The sequence below is a fragment of the Cupressus sempervirens genome, chromosome 3 (genome assembly GCF_028749045.1).
Source record: "Cupressus sempervirens isolate cs-2001-9-10 chromosome 3, ASM2874904v1, whole genome shotgun sequence".
Classification (NCBI taxonomy): Eukaryota; Viridiplantae; Streptophyta; class Pinopsida; order Cupressales; family Cupressaceae; genus Cupressus; species Cupressus sempervirens.
The window spans coordinates 1111090754-1111111378 of NC_143120.1; the positions used below are offsets into that span (position 1 = coordinate 1111090754).

At 35.5% G+C, this 20625-nt stretch overlaps 1 protein-coding gene across 1 annotated transcript in view; it reads right to left on the reverse strand.

Annotated features, from left to right (window-relative positions):
- Positions 1-9189, reverse strand: part of LOC149570680 (putative inactive purple acid phosphatase 2) — a 47764-nt gene extending 38575 nt beyond the window's left edge. The window contains exon 1 of the mRNA XM_089823218.1: positions 8277-9189. Coding sequence (XP_089679344.1) covers positions 8277-8975 — 699 coding nt within the window. The 5' untranslated portion in view covers positions 8976-9189. The remainder of the gene's footprint in view (positions 1-8276) is intronic.
- Positions 9190-20625: the final 11436 nt, after the last annotated feature.

Sequence of the window (20625 nt, forward strand, 5' to 3'; positions counted from 1 at the left end):
TTCACAGATACATAAAAAGTGTGTTACATTGAAACTTGGAATGCAGCAGCCTCAAATCCAATATTAAAATATTCAGTAACTTTCTTAAAAACACAGAAAAATGTTAGGGAAGAAAACATCTTCTGTATGACAGTATGTATGTTTAAGATAAAAAAGAACTATACATAACTCACAGCTCGCATTTCAAAAAAAGTTGACACGCAGCAAATTCATTCCCCTGTCCCCAATTTCTAAATCGTTACATATCTTCCACTTTTTATATTCACCTCCACTTAGCTTATTCCTATCTCGTAGTTTATTACCATCCATGTAATATTGTAATATCCCCTCTAAGATTTAAAATGACTAATTGATAAAACTATATATATCTTAATTAGGCCCCAATTAGTAGACAAATGAATGATATTTAAAATATTGAACAATTAAAATAATTGAATATTGTTGCATAAACTAATTTCTAAACAAATAAATTAACTATTCAAATAATTTCAACGAATTAATAAATGAGATATAGCTATCGTGTCCCATATCAAGTGATATGTCAAGGGACACGACCCAATCTCATGTATGCAGTATATATACCACATCGCCATGGCACAAGAAGGCAAGAATAGAAAAGAAGTAAAAAAGGAACAATAAATAAAAACTGAACCGAAATCATTACCTCCAATCGATGAAAGGAAAACATAGAAGGAGAGGCATCAAATACCACTTGTACACATGGCGAGGGAATGTTGATTAAAAGAAATAAGACATGGCACCAGGGTCCCACCACATACCAAGAGAGAAATTAATGTGAATCGGATGTAACACAACGTTAGTCATGGAACGATAAGGTAGACCGAAAAAAGTATGTAAAACCGTTTCTAAAAAAGATTATCATTTTCCCCAAATGCATGTACTAAGGAATGCAGGGGCGTACTAAATGTCCAAATCACCACATAATGTGATAGGTTAAACCCGTGGTCTACCACCAATTACAAGCATATCTTAAGGAATGATTTTAATATGTTCTCCGTACAAATACTAACCTACTACAAAAGAATAGTGACGTTGGTCAAATAAAGTGTAAGGAAGCCCTCCAAATATAATCATACATATTATTAGGTAACCATTAAATTTATAATAAATCATTATACAGTCAATATTGATTGACCTCACTAATTACTTAAAATTATTTTCCAATACCATTAAAAAAAATTATTACAATAGAATTCACCCTAATATATTTTGCAATTGGATATTTCTTACATGTTACAGTAAGACTCGATCTGTTGCTAAACAGATTGTTCCTTTTCAATTAACTCTTTAAATGCTCAATATCCTATGAACAATGAATGATTACAACAGTTGGGAAACCACAACTAAGTGACTAATTTCCCTTTGAATTTATAGGTACAGCTCCCTTGAGTTTATGATTTGCAATGAATTTGTTTGTTTCTGATCCTAAGGGTTTGTTCTTGACTAGAGAACAAGAGAGGAAAGCCAAGTTAGGCCCAAACTGAAACTAACTCAGGCTAAAATTTGGGCCTTAATACGAACCAAATCTGTGACTCCACATATCTTATGAACCCGCAAACTTGGCGATGCAATAGTGAATTCTATTTACATGAATAGGATGCTTAACAAAATGATTTTAACTCTAAATGTGTAGGAATATAACCTAAGAAACAACACAGGAAAAAGTCTCTTTTACTTCTAAAATACCATGATTACCTTCAGTTTGTTGTATTAAAACTGGGGAACAAAGCTTTGTTTGTTCATTAGTTTAATTCAACCTAAAGAGACATTTCTAACTAAGACATGCAATGGAACAGTAAATAATTGATACAAAACACATTCAAGTTGTCTCTGCAATCTAAAGTATTTCACACCAAAATTTAGCCAACCCTTTCATTAATTTTCAATTGAGTACATAGAGGATTATGAGATGAACCGTTACAAAATGTAACTGGATCAATTCATCTCCTCAAAAATGACAAATGGCAAGAAGTCAATTGTCAGTTACAAAATCATACCAAAATACAAAAAGAGCGGGAGCAATATCATTTCACTTTTTCTCCTTTTCCAATCTCACTTTATAGGCCTTGGCAGCAACGATGATTGGAATTAGCTCCTCGTGTTTGTTGACGTGGACATTGGTGTATCTAATAAGCCACTTGGAGTGTTCTTTGGCCAAGTCTTTGATTGCGCTCAACCACTCTTGCACTTCTTCTATTGCCACATGTATGCATCCACTAAGCTATTGGAGATCCGACACTCTATCCTGACGGCTAGAAGATCTCTCTGTTAACTTATCCAAGTAGTCAGAGAAAGCCTTTTGCATAATGGCGACTCCTACTCCTTTTCCCTGCCCACTTGTTTGGGATTCAGTGTGTAGGCCTTGCAGCAACTCCTAATCCCTGTCTTGCTCCTCTTTAACTTTGCTTTCTGTCTTTTGCAGTCCTTTTGTTGAGGAGATCATCTCAACTTTGAATTGCAAGCTTTGTTGCCATTCAAACAAAGGCTCGTCTCCCTTTTGTAAAATCTTGGCTTCGACTACTTCTTTGGCCTTCATTTGGAGTGTCATATGCAGAAGGGAGATGCAATCTTCCCATTTTGCCTTTTTGCAGATAGAGTTGCTCGGTTAGCTAGGATGTTATCCTTTTTTGTTTCGAGCCTCAGCACTGCATTGCCTAGTTCTTCTATAACTGCAAGTCCTTCAAACTTGAGGTTTTTACTCCAACTTCTGCCAATTTGTCCAAAATGCTTGTCCTCCTGTAGTTGAGAGATAATAGCTTGAATATTTGTAGTTGTGGGGTCACTGGTAGATGGTATCCCCAAAATGCTTGCTAACGGGGCAACCAATTGCCTGATGAAGCAATTGAGCTCATGGATCTCCGCCTTCAACTTGACCTTAGCAAGTTTGAGCTCTTCCATTTCTTCTTCTATCACTTTGGTAGTTTCTTTCCATAAACCCACCTTGGTGTCATGCCTAGCCTCTCCTAGACCCAGAGACTGTAATTCAAAGTTGGTTGCAGTTAGATCCTCGATCCTACCTTCTTTGGTGGGCTTGGCGATCTCCATAGTGAGGTGTCTCGTGCCCGGATCTAGACTGAGGATAGAAAAAGTCTTTGGCTTCTTTACTTAATGCTGACCTGGAGCGGATGGCCAAAGATAGAGTCTCCTTATTTGGAGCCCCGTCTTCTATCCTCTTCCTCTTCCTGTCCAAAGTATTTTTGAGCCATGACTCGGTGCTGATTGCTTTGGATGCAGTCCTAGTGTCTCCACACAAAACATCTTTCTCTTAACGAGAGTCAAGACCTTCGAAGACGAAGAGAAAGGATTCCCTAGAATAGGGAAAATGAATTTTAAAGCCTCACTAGTCTTCACCGCTTTAGATGTCTTTTTTACTGCTTCATCTGATTCAATGGTTTCACTTTCACTGCTCTCCCCATCGCTGAGGTCAACTACCTTAATGGAGGGACTACTTGGGTAGAGTAGTGGCACTCCTATAGATGGAATGGGACTGGCCTGGGGCTGCTCAACTACTGGAACTGGAGCGTCCTTTGGTTCCTCGGCTTTCTTCTTTTTAGCCTCTACTTCAACCTTGGTCAGAAGGATTGAACCATCCTGACAAGTTTTGTCTAGAGGAATGTTCTTGTCAGGAGGTTGATCACCTCCACCTGTCGGTTGAGTTGGGCCTTGAGCGAGTGATGGAGTTGTGCCAAAAGTGCCACCAGGGGAAGATGATGCTGCAGCTACATCTGGGGTGGACTGGGTGGATGCACCTTTACTTCTTTTCTTCCGTGTCGTAGTCCACTTGACCCACTTCTCAGTCCTCTTATACATTTTTGCCATCATCATGTCCAAGTCTTTCACGACCTCTCCGGCCAGTTCAGAGCTTATAGGAGTATTTCTTATTTTGGTCAGGTAAGTTGTGTTGGACATATTTTGACCATCATCTTCTATTCTCTCCACATTGATGTTCACTTTGTATAGTTTAATCTGATCTACTGTCAACCTTGCAAAAGCACAATCACGGCTTTCAAATTCATCTTTGTAGTTGGCCTAGTAGTTTTCAATTGTGTCGATATGTTTTATTACACTTCCAATCTGTAGGACATCTTTAGCATACCCATTGGCGTCGAACATAGGTCTCAAGACCTTGTACATATCCAGCTTGTACTTCTTCTCAAAAATCTTCATCATATTTGTAGCATTAGATCAACTGTCACAGCTGAATGCTCCAACCTTCATGGGGAACTCATACCCTTTCTTTTTGTAGACTCCCGCTTAGGATGCTCACTTGCAAAGCCTGGCGAATGATCTCAATCAGCACAATCATGTCACTCGGATATCTTGGTAGCTTCAGGGGAAAGTCATTGAAAGCTGCAAGATGCAAGAGAAAGATGAAAACTGAATGAAATAACAACCAAATTGGCCGATGGTAGCCATCATTTCTAAGGAGAATCTCCATTCTGGGCACCCTTGCAATTACCTGCAAATTCTCATGGTAAACGCACCATTTACTCTTACATATTCTGCATTTGAAGGCAAGGATAAAATTCGTACAACTTAACATCATCCGAGAAATTGTCTAAATATGGGAGACTAGGCCATAATTGCAAGGAAGCCAGCATATATATCAAGAACAAGGACATGTGGAATGAAATAGAGAATTTGGCCGTTTGGAGAGCGTTGGACAAAATTTCGCTTACCTCTTTCACCCAATCAATATACTGCATATCCGAACATATAACTTGAACCAAAAAGAAGTATTGTTCAACAAAATTTAGGGCTTCGGTTTCACTTTTCAATCTGTTTAGAAGAACCAGAATATCAATTATTTATGGCTTGAGGTTAGACCCGAATAAGGTCTTGGGGACTTTGCTTTTGTCACTCCGCAGGTTTTGAAACCAAGTCCGCATAATCTCCTTCCTTCAGAGCATCTTCTTTGCTGAAAATGCTGAAATAGCCCCGTTGATCGTTAAGTCAGAAAATTCCTCCCGTTCTGACACGTAAAGGCAATTTACCACTGCCTCTCTATTGATGGAAATCAAGATGGTATCATCGGGCAAAACGATCTACTTCATTTCTGGGTTGTAATGATGGACGCACTCATATATGAGTTTTGGGGCTTGAACTGCAACCAGGAAACCAACGGCTTCAACCAAGCCAATTGCCCGAAGTTTCTCGGTGATAGGATGGATGCATTCGGCCTTTACCCTCTTTCGGAAGTCTACCATATCAAAGAAACGGAGGTATGTGTCTGTGAAGTTTTGCAGTTGAGACTTGATCCCAGTCAAACCATCAAAACCCGCGAACTTAGTGGCCATAGCTTACAAATAGGACTTTGGATTGAAAGGTGAAAAAGAAAACAGACTTCTACAATCACTGGCTTTTAAAAGCTATGCACACTGGTAGAAATTAGAAATCAAGAAAACAAAGTAACTTATTCAATCACCTGTGTGCTTTTATTTATGAGCCCTAATTCATCCGTTAAACTTCATAATTCGCACCACACAAGTGATAAGTTAAGGAAATATCCGTTAAAAGTACATGCAAATGTTCAATGGATATTTAAAAGTCCTTTCATTGTTCCATTGGTTACAATGGTAACATTACATTAACCCGTTATTTACTTTTCCGTTTTCCCTTTAGTTTTGGAAAATTGCTTATGGAGTACTCCGTCGATGAAAATCCGCCGAGTAAGATCCCAATCACATCTTTCATTTGTGACATCCCATTTTGTTTCATTATCATCCTATCATATATCAGGTTCTTTATTTGAACTAAATCTTCTCCATTGCCTTGATTTCCTTGATGAGGCGGGAAATTGCCTTCATGGGTTGAAAACACGCCGAGGAGAAGGCAATTTTCAATTTTCCACTGATGCTTCTATATGGTTGAATCTTTGATAAAGCGTGATTTTTATTGTTCAAATGCTTAAACAAGGTATAATTGTTCACTCAGAGGTTACTTACCATCTTGAATTTCGCTTATATCAGTTTTGCGAAAAATTGTATTCACGGGTTGAAAACCCATTGAGGAGAAGGCAATATGAGATTTTCCGCCAAAGCTTTGTACTTCAATTCCAATGAGTTTAGATTATGCTTGAGGGTCTGATCTAAGATTTAAATGTCAATTTACTTGGGAATCTGTGACTTTTGAATATTTTTACGCTTGATGTATCCACAATTGAGCTCCCGTGGAAAATCACCTTCATGGGTTGAAAACCCGCCGAGGGGAAGACAATATGAGATTTTCTGCCAAAATTTGTTTCCTCGGCCATCCGTATAGCTTGAAATTACTTGACCCAACCATTGATAATCGCTGAAGTCATAGTGATAGACTCTTGCTTCGGAGGTGTTACTGAGATATGAAATCTTCGGGAATTACTGAGCATTAGAAACAATCCTGCGAACACAATTCGTTAGGAATGAGCAAATCCTAGTTTTCACCAGGTTGGGTACTAAACCTACCCAACGTATTACATGAATTTTGACAACAACCCGTCTGGTTTCCAAAACAGAGGAGGGATTTAGGGAAAACCCGATGAAGATCATCTACCTATCAAGACTAGACCTACACTCGAATGCGTATAAGGACAAACTTTAGTTTCTACTGGGATACATAGAATTCATTTTTGAAAAAGATCTGAAGAACAAAAGTGGGCCAACACGATCTTCACATATTATTTATTATTGAAATGTGACTTCTAATTTACCATTATTCAATTTGTGATCGAAAGGATACAATATTACCAATAAGGGCCTTGTATAAATCCAATCTAGTGGATCTTATCCCAATAGAGCAGGGGTTAGCATTTCGTAAATATTGTGAAACGGACTTGGACCTGTAAACTATGAGGGAGCCCATAAATGGTGTCTAGGCAACTTGGATAACATACACATCTTCCGGGCCAAAATCCAAATAATAACATAAATTGACAACCAAAATGACTATTATTCATATTACAATTCATTTAAAGACATCAATTGTGATAGACCTGAAAGGGGATATTACAATCTATCTATTGTTGTGAGGTTTTCACACCATCGCCCCAAAATTTTGGGGACCCCCCCCCCCCCCCCTTTTTTTCGATTGCCTTAGCAATTTTTCAGTTCAGAGGTTTCAAATTTGAAGATTTCACACCTTGGATGCCTTCAGGACCAGTGGGGAGAGGGTTAGATTTATTTTCACCCGGTTCCACTTGATTTTCCAGAGCAACCAATTTCATCCTTAGGCTGAACAAATTTTAAAGAGCAACACTTGACAGGATAAAATTGTAAATTTTGTACTTAGACATTTTCTTTTGAAAATTTGGATATAATTGTGTAAATTTAGCTAATTTTAAAAAATGAAAATTTTGTTAAATTTGGTCTTTTGGAAAATCTTGATTATTTTTTGTGAAAAAGATTAATTTTTGTGATGGTGAAATAAAATTGCAAAATCGATTTTAGGCTCTAGAGAAATAATTTTATTTGTGTTAAAATGCTAAAATTGCTTAGCAAAATCGATTTGGGTAAAAATTGCAAAAAATTGGCTTTAATAGATTAAAATCACCTTGAAAACTTTAGTCTTTAATGAAATTAGTAATTTAATATTGAAAAATGGCTTTTGGTTAGCCAAAATCCAATTTTAATGACGTATTAATTAATAAATCCTCATTAAATGGAAATATTTAACATCTCCACACCTGAAAAGCTAGAAGCAACCTTTCATTAAATTTCAACACTTTAGCATAATTCTTAGGAATATGGAACAGAGGTTTCAATATAAAAGCTTGTCTTGTCACTTGACTATTACGAGCTAGAAATGTCAATACACCAAAAGATCGACATGTCAATGACTAATACAACCACTAGATTTATAGAACTCAAGAGTCAATTGAGCCTAGTCACGAATCTTGAAGGGGAACATTGGTGGTTAGTACATCAATTCCCCCTCATCGTTACCTAAGGAGATTTGAACCTATGATCGAGCTCTAATACCACTTGTTACAAGCAAGAATTGTCATTGTACCAAAAGATCGATATATCAATGCTCGATACAACCCCTAAACTTATAGAACACAGGGGACAGTTAAGAATGTCACCAATGCAAAAGGGGAATGTTGATGTTTAAACCAACATTAAGCTCATCTATATTGAGCTCATCTATTATGTGAATGATATAACATATTTGACCATAAGAAGCAAAATGGTATTTCTCTGTGTCCTCCAACCCCCAAAAGATGAAACTCTTCGGAAAAAAATAACCCGAAAACAATTAAAAATCTTTTCGCATCTTACCTGATAAAAATATCGCTTTCCAGGCTTCAATCTCCGCATAACAACATCGTGAATGTATCCCGGCTCCCTCCATCCCAGACTAGTATTAGCAGGCGCATCACACATGTCCGACTGCTTGTAAGTGATGGACACAGCTTCTGCCACCTCATCTAACCCTTCCTTTCCAAGCCCATGTTTCACATAGCTTTTGAGATTATCTTTTGTCACAAACATGACACGCATCTCATCTTGATTGGACGTGAATGCCAGATGGATCTGAGCTGGATCATTCAGATTCTGAAACGTTACGGACTCGCTTTTGGCCAGGAAATGCGCAGAGGAGGGCAGGGGATTGCGGTCCCCGTGCACAGGTCCTGCATTGACAGAATTGTCCCAATGGAATATTCTGAATTCATAAGGAGATCTTAGATTGATAAGGGGGAGATTTATGGAACAGGCGCCTTTTGTCCAATTTGGGCATGAGGAAAGAAAAATGAAGCCTATGAAATTGTCATCTGCGGAATCAGGAGGAGAATAAATGCCCACCCAATCCTTGGCTGAAGGAGAGGATATGTATTTCCATTCTAAGGTGATATTATCTCCTGAATTGTTCAATATCTTTGGAAATGCTTCCAGTGTTACCCCATGGGCAAAACCAAATATGAGGACTGAAAACACCAACGCGAAAAATGCATGCTTCTGTTTAATGCCGATACTCATTATATGAATCTTGGCATAGGAGGCCTGATGTTTTCTGTAGGGCAATAGCTCACCTTAGCTAAAGTGCGATTAGCTTGGATTTGTGCAGGCATTGAAGCATTGACTGAGAATGTACGAAAGGAAGGATGGTATTTCTCTCTTCGCCTGTTGGTTCGAATGTCAACTTCGCCTGCCGGTGTTTATTTGGCGTATTAAGTGGCATTCATTTTGCTATTGATGTATTGGTTAGATCTACGAGGGCTTTACAACCTTTTTTTTTTTTAAACAATTTAGATGTCATGTTATTTATACAATAAATAAATAAACTAGCACTTGCACTTGCGCTTGCGCTGAAGGACCAAGGGGTACATAGTGGCAAAAGGTGAAAGTTGTTTACTTGTATTTTTAACGAATATTTAATACGACATGAAAGAAATATAAACAACAAAAGGTAAATTAAATATGGGTCATCACCTAGATCCAATGAGTGCTAAGTGTTCCATTTATTCTCATGAGAGATGGATTCATGTTGAATCACTACTCATGAAACATGGGTCATCGAATTTGACTCAAAATCACACAGTTAAATCCTGATATTCACATCACAATTTGACTAGCTGTGGAAATCATCTCCTACTTATCAAATTAAATATTGTTAATTTGACATGGATAACAATCAAATTTAAGATGGTCACATTCATATTCTTAAATTTATATAATAATTGTAGGAAAAAAAATATTGCTTATTGAAATTTTGCATGTTCACCAATTTTTTTAATAATTTAACAATCAAACTAAATTAGAATACAATTGTTTCCCTTTATTTTTTATTAATTAAAAATTCTAAAGAATGGTGGTTCTTGCATTAACATTGCCTGAAATTCACACCTTTTAGTTTGACATTCCTTTTAGTTTCACAACTAGTTCTTTAGGAAGTTTTTGCTCACTTCATCAAGTTTCACAAGGTTAAGATAAACATATATGTAATTCAAGTTATGTAAACAAAACATACTACCAATAGTTTCTCCATAAAACACATATTTATTAATCAGATTCATTCTACATTAGAGAAAGATGATATTGAAATGCATAAATGTAGCTAATTAAAACATTGGTGAAGTAAACACACATAGAGTCATATATATTAATGGAAAGTACAGTATTTTGTACCACTTTTCTCTATAGTGAGAGTTGTTGCAATCAAGACACTTCTTTTTTGATGACAAGGGTATATGGTTTGTTTTTTATTCTTGAATATTGATCAAAAGAGAATGGTGGCTCTATATGAAGGTTGTCTAGTGATTTAACTCTTGATATAGCTATAAAAGTCAAACCTTGTCATTATTTTGTACTAGTATCAATTTTTGTTTCTAAAGCGTCAATCCTTGGATTAATGTATGGTGAGTGCCCATGTCATGGATAGTGGTATTTGTTTATAGTTACCCAAGGATATAGGTGTTATAAGTAAACTTTTTGGGTCATCTTGGTCCCAAGGTGGGCATTGTAATTATCAAACCAGACAACCACATATAGAGGTACTTCTGGGGGTTTATAACTTGATGTATACACAATATCTACCACCTCCCTAAGTGATCCATTTACAAGGCCCATTTGAATCCAAAGGTTTGTTGTTAGCATTGTCTATTAGCCTTTACATAGCAATAGTTCTTTTGGAAGTCGATCAACATCACTATCAAGGCTTGATTGTAGATGTTCTCTTACTGCAATACTAAGTGCAGAAGGAAGATTGAGTAACTTATGCATTTTGTTGTTGTGTAGCCCAACTAAATTGTTTGTAGAGTAAATATGCATTGACTGGTCAAATGTGCTTTGATCAGAGGCACGAAGTATTTTTTGTGTGTTGCATTAGAAATTCCTAAACTTTTTCAATTGATTATGCATTGTGCATGTTTTGCAACATGTGACAAAAGTTAATTTGAGTTTAGGTGTCACCTTGTTGGCAAAATATGGTTGTCAATGTGATAGTCATTATGAATTTCTCCCAAAGGTATTTGGCGTTGAGTGTGATGCATAGATTGGTTTATCCTTTATAGAGGGTAGATGTGCTAAGTCACCAACAATAATTATAGGTGTACCTCCTAGTAGATCCTAAGAAAAATTGCCCAACTGGTAGTAATGTGATGCATTTTTTCCATCTCGGAGAAGGGAAGTCAAGATGCACACGAAGTAGCAATATTTTGGTACTTCAGAGAAGATATAAATGATGGTGTGTGAAGTTTCAAAAACTTTGTTGTTTCAGAAAGTAATATGTCAAGAATTAATGAGATAGTGATTTATTGCTATTTCGATGACAACAAGAAAACGCAATCATGAAGTCACGATATCATAGGATCTTTCGAAGGCACCTTGCGAAGTTCTAAAAATTCACAATTTTAGAGATGGTTTCAAAAATTATATACAAAAAGGAAAAATTAACTTCTTTGAATCTTAAAAGGCAAAACCATTAATTTGGTTACTTAAAGTATGAGCTAAGTACTCAGAGATGTGACAACTTGGATGAATTATCAAATGGATAGATGTTTATATGAAAGTTCCTGATGAAGGGTACTCCCCTTAATATCGTAAACACATATCAAAAATAATGAAACATCAACAATTTGCGAAAAAAAAATACGAGCTTCTTATTATCACTGCAAATATGGAATTACATAATTCACAATTACAATATGCTAACCCACATGGGTGCCTTCATTACAGTAATCTACAAGCCAAAGCTGCGAACTATCACCCAAAGTTGTCCAAGACAATGTTTGAAATTTCTTAAATAGATAATTTTATGTTGCCTAGGAAGGTTCTAAACACTCAAACTTGATACCTAGGGCCAATGGACCCTAAAAATAACATATGGAGTTGGCCAAATACATTTTTGACATTTATTTTGGAAGTTTTGGTCAGCCCAACTTTGGAAGGCTATAACTCTCAAACCATTGCTCTGATTAGCTATTATAACCACTTTTCAAAATCCTCAACTTTTGATCTATAGGCTTGGATCAGTATAAGTGCCCATCCATTGAGTTTTTGGGCCTCATCCAAGCACATTTAGGCCTTCAACGGTGAGTCTAAAGTTTGTATACCAAAATTGTAAACCAAAATTCCACAATAAATCCATGGATACTTTTGATATGACATTGAGCCTCAACTAGTAGGTTGATATATCTAAGATGAACATCCACCCTCTAAAATTAGGACATTCTGAGCTTGTATGACTAACTTACTAAGTAGAAAGTCTCAATAGACAACAACTCTGCATAAAGACAACCCTTATTCAAACAATGAAAATTAAATATTTTTGGTTGATGCAAGATTGCTCTCACACCGAGGATGCTCCTACATTAGTTCTTGAAGATATACCAATAGATGCAACAACCTCTTTAGATAAGGAGATTGAAGAAGTTTGAAATAATTTTCATGTTTTAAGTTATTGTTTTATTTTATCAAAAAACAAAATTTACTATGCATAGTTATCAATAGTTTTGAAGAGATCTAAAGCTATATTGCACCTTTTCATTTTTATGAGAAAAGGTACCAAGACCTCTCTTTAAGAACCAAATATTTTAAAGACATGATATTATTTTTATACAATATAGTATGTATTCGAATTCTTATTGAGAAACAAGATACTAAGAGGGGGCGTGAATTAGGATCTATTAAAATTTTCACTGATTGAACAATATTTCAATTTAATTGTATTCACTCCTAATCCATCTCATATCTTATATCTCATACCATATACTCATAATTTGTAATGCTGAAATGAAATCTGTCTAAGCATAACATCCGTGAAAACATAAACACATAACACAAAGATTTTGATAATCTAGAAACACTTCAAGATGAAGGTAAAACCGGGGTGGAGATGAAACCCACAAACCTTTACTATTACAACAAAAAAGTTTGTCTATTAGGGCTACAATTTGATCACTTCTAATTATCTACTTTGTGAGGGGTCTACTCTATTAAAAGTTTTACAAGATTGTTAGGTATTACCTTGATTAAAGGATTTTACACTCACAATAAAGTAAGGACTCTGCTAGGAGATTTAAATAAGGTTAGTTAAAACCACTCTGTTAAGATATTTTCCCTAACTCAATCTATCAAAATTGATGTAGTACTCGATCCTTTGGTTTTCTCTACAAGTTGTTTATAAAATCTCCTCTCTTCAATATCTCAAACTGATCTCCTTATATGATATGTTATGTTATGACCTTCACTACTCTAATTACTCTGTCTAATCTCCTTTCAGAGTTAGCCTTCCTTTCTCTATTCTAAGTCTATTTGTTCATTTACACTCACTTCCACTCACACACACACACTGATCTTAGGGTTAGAACCCTTCTTAAATAGACAATCGTAAAGAGTTCTATATCTTAATCAACAATCCATATTTCATCCTTTTGTCATTTTACCCTTCTAATTTTTTGATTGGTTAATATACTTTTCTTGGGATTAATGCCTTTTGAAAAAATGCCTAATATTCTCCTTAACTATCTCTACAATCTTTAAATGTCGTGTAGAAGTTGGCTTAAATGATTTAGATAAGTGTTTGTCCTTGGCACTTGAATTCTCTGATGCTCGGTCATAACTAGCATTCATGTTGTCACTCAACTTCTATACGCTCGACATATACTGATTCACTTGGCATTAATTAACTTTACCAATGCAAGGTCTCTATTGTGTTACTTGACATGTATGTTGACTCGGTCTCTACTAGGGTGCCCTAAAACCTTTGACTTGCTCAACATGCATTAATATATAAACAAGTCCTTTGTAGCTTGACCTTTTCTGGATAACTCAATCATAGTGATGAATGACCAATTTTTCCTTGGAAATGACTGTGTTAAACACTAATAGGAAACTCAGGCTTAGAGATCATAAATCTCTCCCTTTGACACTAGTGGAAAAAACACTTTGTCATGACTTAGCTATCCATACAAAATAAAAAATAGTACTCCCCTTGAGATTGTAACTCAGTCTTCAAAACTTATCTTTGTTATACAATATATACATGTTTGTAAACTCTAATGTTGACTCATCTAATAGTGTTGTTTCTGATCTTTTGACTTTTCCTTATATCTTTCATTCAGAGATTTCCCCCTTGTTTCTCTATGAGGATAATATGTTCCCTCTTTGTTGACTCCTTATTCCAGTAGATGTCCCCCTTGTGTCATGAAGACATTTCTCCTGTGTTTTTGTCACTTATGGCTTGGGGTTTATAGGGGTCAATTGGTATTTGTCTAGAAAAAATTTGTGACTAGCCAAAATTCCTTCAAGTCCTTTATTCAATCTATCTCTTGATGATTCCATGTCTTGAATATGAATCTCTAGTTGTGTAGCTAGATCAATTAGGCTCTCTATTATTGAAAGATGAGGATCTTTCCTTGTTAAATTTTGAATCATAGATAATTCCCTCTTAATTATCTTTAAATGGGGTGGTAGTGTTAATTGACTTGAAATCAATTTGTTCTCAATGTCATTGTCTCTAGCCATTAGTTCGGCTAGTCTTTGCTAATAAAATTTCAACTTATTATAAGATTATGATCTTGAACTTGCATTCTTGCCCAATGAAATTGTACACACCTTCATATCTGCATGTATCAAATCAATGGAACATTGATTTTCCAATGTGAAGAACTCAACATCACAAATTTTCATATACAAAGAATGAATTACTTTCAAAATTTCTTCCAACTAAGTGGTAAGGTTAGAAAGCTCAACCTGCCTAATTGGAAGTTCTATTGAGACTTTCTCCAAAACTTTGTGCTCAATTTCTTTTCAGACCATCTCATCAATTTTTCATTGGTCTCTATATCTTCTATTTGAACTTTATCAATTATATACACGAGTTGATCTAAAATTTGATGTTTCTCATTAACATCAGAAATCTCAAAAGCATTAACAAAAATATCTTTGATATTATGTAATACATGTTTCTTCTTGTGTTTTCTTCTCAGTTATTATTGCTTTGTCTTGCGACTCAACAAAGTTTGCAATTCTTTCATTTGTTCTAGAGTCATGGTATTCAGGTTATACATAGGAAGTGTGATGACCTCATCTAAACTCACTATCTCCCTTGGTGTTTCATATGTGTGTGCCATTATCTGTAATTGTGGGGTTCTATCACTAGTTAGTGATACCTGCAATTATTTTCCCTTTGCACTCGATCTAGGTGTCTTCTCCCATGGAGTTACCTATTGTATAGGTGTAACAGCTAATGTCTCCATTGGTATAGAACCCAATAGTTGTATAAGAGCTTGAATAGCCTCTTGTTCTTTATGTTTCTCTACCTTTTCCATCTCTTTCTCCTTTTATACCTCTTTCTCATTAGGTTTATCATATGTGACATGAGTGAATTGTGGAAACACAATTATTGTCTTACTCTGTTACTCGACACTCATGTCAAAAGTAACTGAAAATGATGTAACTTGAAAATCATCAGCTTGTGCACTTTCAATCCTTGGATAATCTTGTATTTGTAGCAACACTGGATCGGTGCTTGGTAGAGAGGGATTTGACGCATTTGGTGTAGCATTTTTCAAAACTTCCTTAGTCAATACATTCTGATTCAATGGAAATGAATCAAAAATGTCCTGAATTGTGACAACATCTTGTTGTTCACATCCTTCTACCAATTGCCTTATTTCTTCTTCTAGCTTGGCAATTTCTTCTCAATCTTGCTCTTCTAGCTCTACGACATCTCTACCTTCTTCTTCTTCGTCTTTATCATTCGATGGAACAAGAAATCCAAATGCTTATTTCCATATAATAATACTCTCTTTTTCAACTTCATGAGCCTTATTTTTCAAAATTTTGCAAGCCCTCTCTTTAGGTAAGAATTTGTTTACAAAACCTTTTAGGGCTATACACATACACATCTTTCCCAAATAAGACATTGTATATGCTAAAGTGGTCTCCCTTGTTTGTCATTCAATGTATAATGTCCACTTCCACTTAGCATCTAATTTACTATATAAATATTTAGGAATGCCTTCACCTAACTCTATAGGTGTATACCTAAACTTTATCATCATGTCCATCATAGTTTTTTCAAGCTTCACTTGTTCATATTTATTTAAAGAGACATAATTAATTGTCTTCAATGCTTCTATACTAGATTTTTTTAATTATTTCACATAACCGATCAACAATCATTGGATGTAATTTAGGTACAATCTAAAGTTTGCATAGATCCTTAGACTCAGTTTCTTCATCATCTTCCTCCTCCTCATTAGATGTTACTATCATTTTTCTCCTTGGCCTCTTAAGTAAGTATTGCTTTGGTGTCTTGTTCAACTTCCTCTTTGTAGGGCTTTCTTTTTCTTTTGTAGTCAGGGACTAAGTTATCTTTGATCTTGTGATCAATCTTCTCTTTGGCTCTGGCTCTGGTGGTGTGACTATTAGAAATAATAGTCCACCAAGATAACTGAGAGGAGAAGGTGGGGGGGGGGGGGGGGGGGCGGGGGGGTGGTGAATTAGTTATCTAACTAAAATATTTATCAACCTTAATTAATCTTAACCATGTAACCAAAGTAAACAACAACCATAACAAGATGCACATATACAATTACACTACATTTGTTAACTAGAGAAACCCTTGATTAGAGGGAAAACCTCATTGGGAAAAATCTTAACCTCATATTGGTTTTGACGAGTGTCTATATGGTTAATTCAATTACTTAGTTCATGTTGAACAAGTAACATATGTTGAGCACAACATATAAGTTAGAACATGCTGAGTAAACAGTGAGTGTCGAGTCATTCATATGCTAAGTCATTCAAGTATTAGGCAGATAGTATGTGTCGAGTGATTTAAGTGATGAGAAAGCAGTGTATGCCAAGTTATTTAGTTGCCAAGTGACAACATTGAAGTCATAGTTAGTGCCAAGCACCAAAGACTTCAGATTCCAAGTAACACAATTTTCACATATTTTTTTGTATTGGTGCAAACTACTATGTAAACGATTTTTGGGCCGACTTAAGGAATGAAATATGACTTTTTGTTGATAAGGATGAATCTTATATGCAAATCCCTATGTATTACATGCATTCAATCAGATAAAGGGAAGGTTTAAGCAATAATATGGATGAATCACAACCGTTGATTCATACCTAACCCTGAGTCACCTAAGTCTTCTTAAGGAGGACAAACCCTAAACTTTTTATGAATGATCATAGAAAGAGAAGGAGAGTTTCCATGCACAAATAGGACATTCATGGTGACCAAGGTATTATGATCTAAACTACATTGTAGAATCAGTTAAAGGAGAATAGAGGAAGGAAACAATGAACAATAGAGAGACATCTGATCAAGAAGGATCAAGTACACATCAGTATAGAGGTGATCTGACATCAAGCAACTAAGTGCTAATGACAGGATCATTGCTGAGACATTGTAATAGGTGAATCAGTTAAATATCTTAACAAAGGAGTCCTAACAGGCTATATTGAGATCCTCTACATGATGCTTACTTAATTGTGAGTTGAAGTCCTTTAATCAAGCACACTTCTAACAGGGTGTTGAAATCCTTTAACAGGGTGAGACTTAACAATCTTTGTAAGCTTTTAACAAGGTAGATCATGTTTGATGATCAAACATTGTAATCTTCATTGGATACACTTTATTATTGCAGTAGTGGAGATTTGTGGGTGTCATCCCCACCTCAGTTTTACCTTCTCATTGGAACATTTTTGGGTAATCATATCTTGTGTCATATATGTGTGAATTCTTACTTGTTTACATACTTTAGATGTATATGCTTTACATGGTATTTTAGTTTACTTATTGAATTATGAGATGGATGTATGGTGAATTTTTTTATGGATTAAATTTTTCCTATTGTAATTCCAACAATTGGTATCAGACCTTTGTCCTCTAAAAGGGAAGCTTTGCAACTTTGAGAAAAGATCTTGGAAATGGAAGTATACAAGTTGGGAAAGATTATTGAGAACTTGGAGATTAAGATACAACTCATTCTACATCAGTTGAATGAAGCAAGAGAAGATCTAAAGAAATCATTAAGAAGAAGGAAGGATTTTTCTATTGAGAATGACACACAATACCAAGAGATGGACCCTACTAAGCTATTTGCAAATGGAGACTCCAATGAATTTGGTGCAGCAGTTGCAAATCTAATGGAAAATAATAGAAACCTAGCTGAAGAGATCATAAATCTTAAGATAGAGCAAGATTCACAAGCCATGTTACTATGTAAGGTGATCAAACAAAAAAAGAAAGCTATGGAAGATAAAGTCATGATTGAAGATGACAAAAGAGTTTTAACTAGCAAACTGAAAGAGAGATCATCAGAGGTGACTAGGATTGCTCACATGCAATTGGAAACAATGAATCAAGTCATGATTGCTAATCATGAAATAAATAGTAAAGACATTGAGATCATAACATTGAAGTTACAGAATGAACAATTGAGAAATGATTTGAAAAGGAAAAAGGAGTTTGCTAAAAGTTTCAATAAACCTAGTGAAGCCATCAAATACTTCGAACAATTGATGAGATCCCCTAGATCTAACAATGATACATTTAGACTGGGATACACTAGTACTGAAGAAGGAGAATCATCCAAAAGTGTTGAAGAAGGATGTGAAAAAGGTAAGAACTCCAAACCTACTTGTCATAATTGTGGAAAGATAGGACATATTGCTAATGTTTGCAGGAGCAAGACTGTAAGTTAGAATGCTAAGCAGAAGAACATGGGTCACTACCACAAGTGCAACAAACAAGGCCATCAAGCACATGAATGCAAAACCAAGACCATGCACATTCAAATATTTGAAGGATACTATTATAACTGCCAGAAGTACAGACATAGAGCTTTTGAATGTAGATTCAAATCCAACTAATCATCAAACAAGAAGGTAAAGAATAATGACAACTCTTATAATTGGGATTATAATACAAGGTATAGTTGTCACTATTATCAAGAGTACAAACATATTTCTAAGAACTGTATTAGAACACACTTCAAAAGTGATTACAAAAGGTGGTTGAGTTAAACAACATGTTTTAACTATATGAAGACTGGTCACATAAGTAGATATTATTCAACAAGGTCAAAGGCACCAAGTTGTAAGTTCAACAATGGAAAAGGCAAAGCAGATATTGAAAATGTTAGAGATGAGACGAACAAGACATGGAAGAGAAAGGAAGATTGCAACATATCAAGTGTAGATGGGATCATTTCACCCGATGGGACCTCATCAAATTAAGCAATCAATAGGTATGTGGTATTGATATTTAAAAGGATAAAGCATACATCAGTTCCAAGGATTTAGTTTTGAAAATATTACATATGCATGAATAAAGACGCAAAGTGTTGTTAGGAATCAAGAATAAATCTTTAAGTTTTGTTAGGTTTCATGTCACTGCAGAGTGTGAAATGTTTCATACGGTTGTCAAGTCAATTGTTAGTTAAGGCCAAGCTTGTAGTAGTTGTCGAGCATATGGAAAGACATGTGGATGTCGAGTGAGCCAAAAATTCAATTAATGCTAAGCTTACAGCTACGTAAGCACTTAGCATTAAATATAGTGTTTTAAGGGCTATTTGATTGATTTCTTGTTCATTTGACATCATTCAAATTCAAAGAACACAAAGAGCTAAAGGCAATTTGGAGAATTTGATCTAAGTGTTTGCAAGAGATTTAAATGGCTATTCGACACCATTTCAATAGGATTAATAAGGTATGTATCATGTGCCGAGCTACACAGTTTCAAATTTTACAAACCCTAGATACATGAAATGGTGTCTAGTTCTTATAAAGCAAAAGGTGTAGAGGGAAAAAAGGTTGTAAATGTTCAATTGATTAGAAATGAAATCAAACAACTTATTTTCAAGGCTATCCTAGATATAGTTTATAATAAGGATCCATCTAATGCATTGCCTTTGATACCACCACAAGTCTTGATGATTCAGGATGTTAGGAATTGTTACACATGCAAGATTGGAAGCATAGGAGACATGGAAATTAGAGAAGCATATGGGAAACTATGCAAAAATGGAGCACTAAAGGAAGCATTCAAGATTGTCGAGAAGAAAGGGTTAACTCTTACCCAAGATTTCCCCAACATATTCAAAACATAGTGGATTAAGATTGCTTTAAGAAGAATTCATGAGAGCTCTGTATGGTTAGAAAATGGGCTAGCAAAAATCACAAAGAAGATTGTTCACAGGGTAATAGGGTATCCAACCTTAGATTGGCCAAAGACCACGAGAAGTGAATCAAAGGAAATTATTGAAAAGAACACATGGGTTGTATGGAATAAAAGGGGAATGACCATTGATACTATTACAGATCCCCTGATAGCTTTTGTAGTGAGGGTAATATCAAACAAGTTTTATCAGTCCAGCAAATCAAATAGTGTACCTTGCATTGCAGTGGATATGGGCTACAAAATTGTGAAGAAGGATCATACTTATGATCTTGTCGAGTTGTAGTTGCAACAATTGATTGAGAATTTGGGAGCCATAAGGAAAACCAAGAGTGCACAATGTAAATTTGGATTTATTTTGGTATGTATTTTCTTTTATATATAGAATGCATTTCCTACATTTGGTAAGGTTGCATGGAAGGTGAATAGATCAATTGTAGTTCAAATAGGAGAATTTATTGAGCAATTAGGTGATAACTTTGAGTCAGT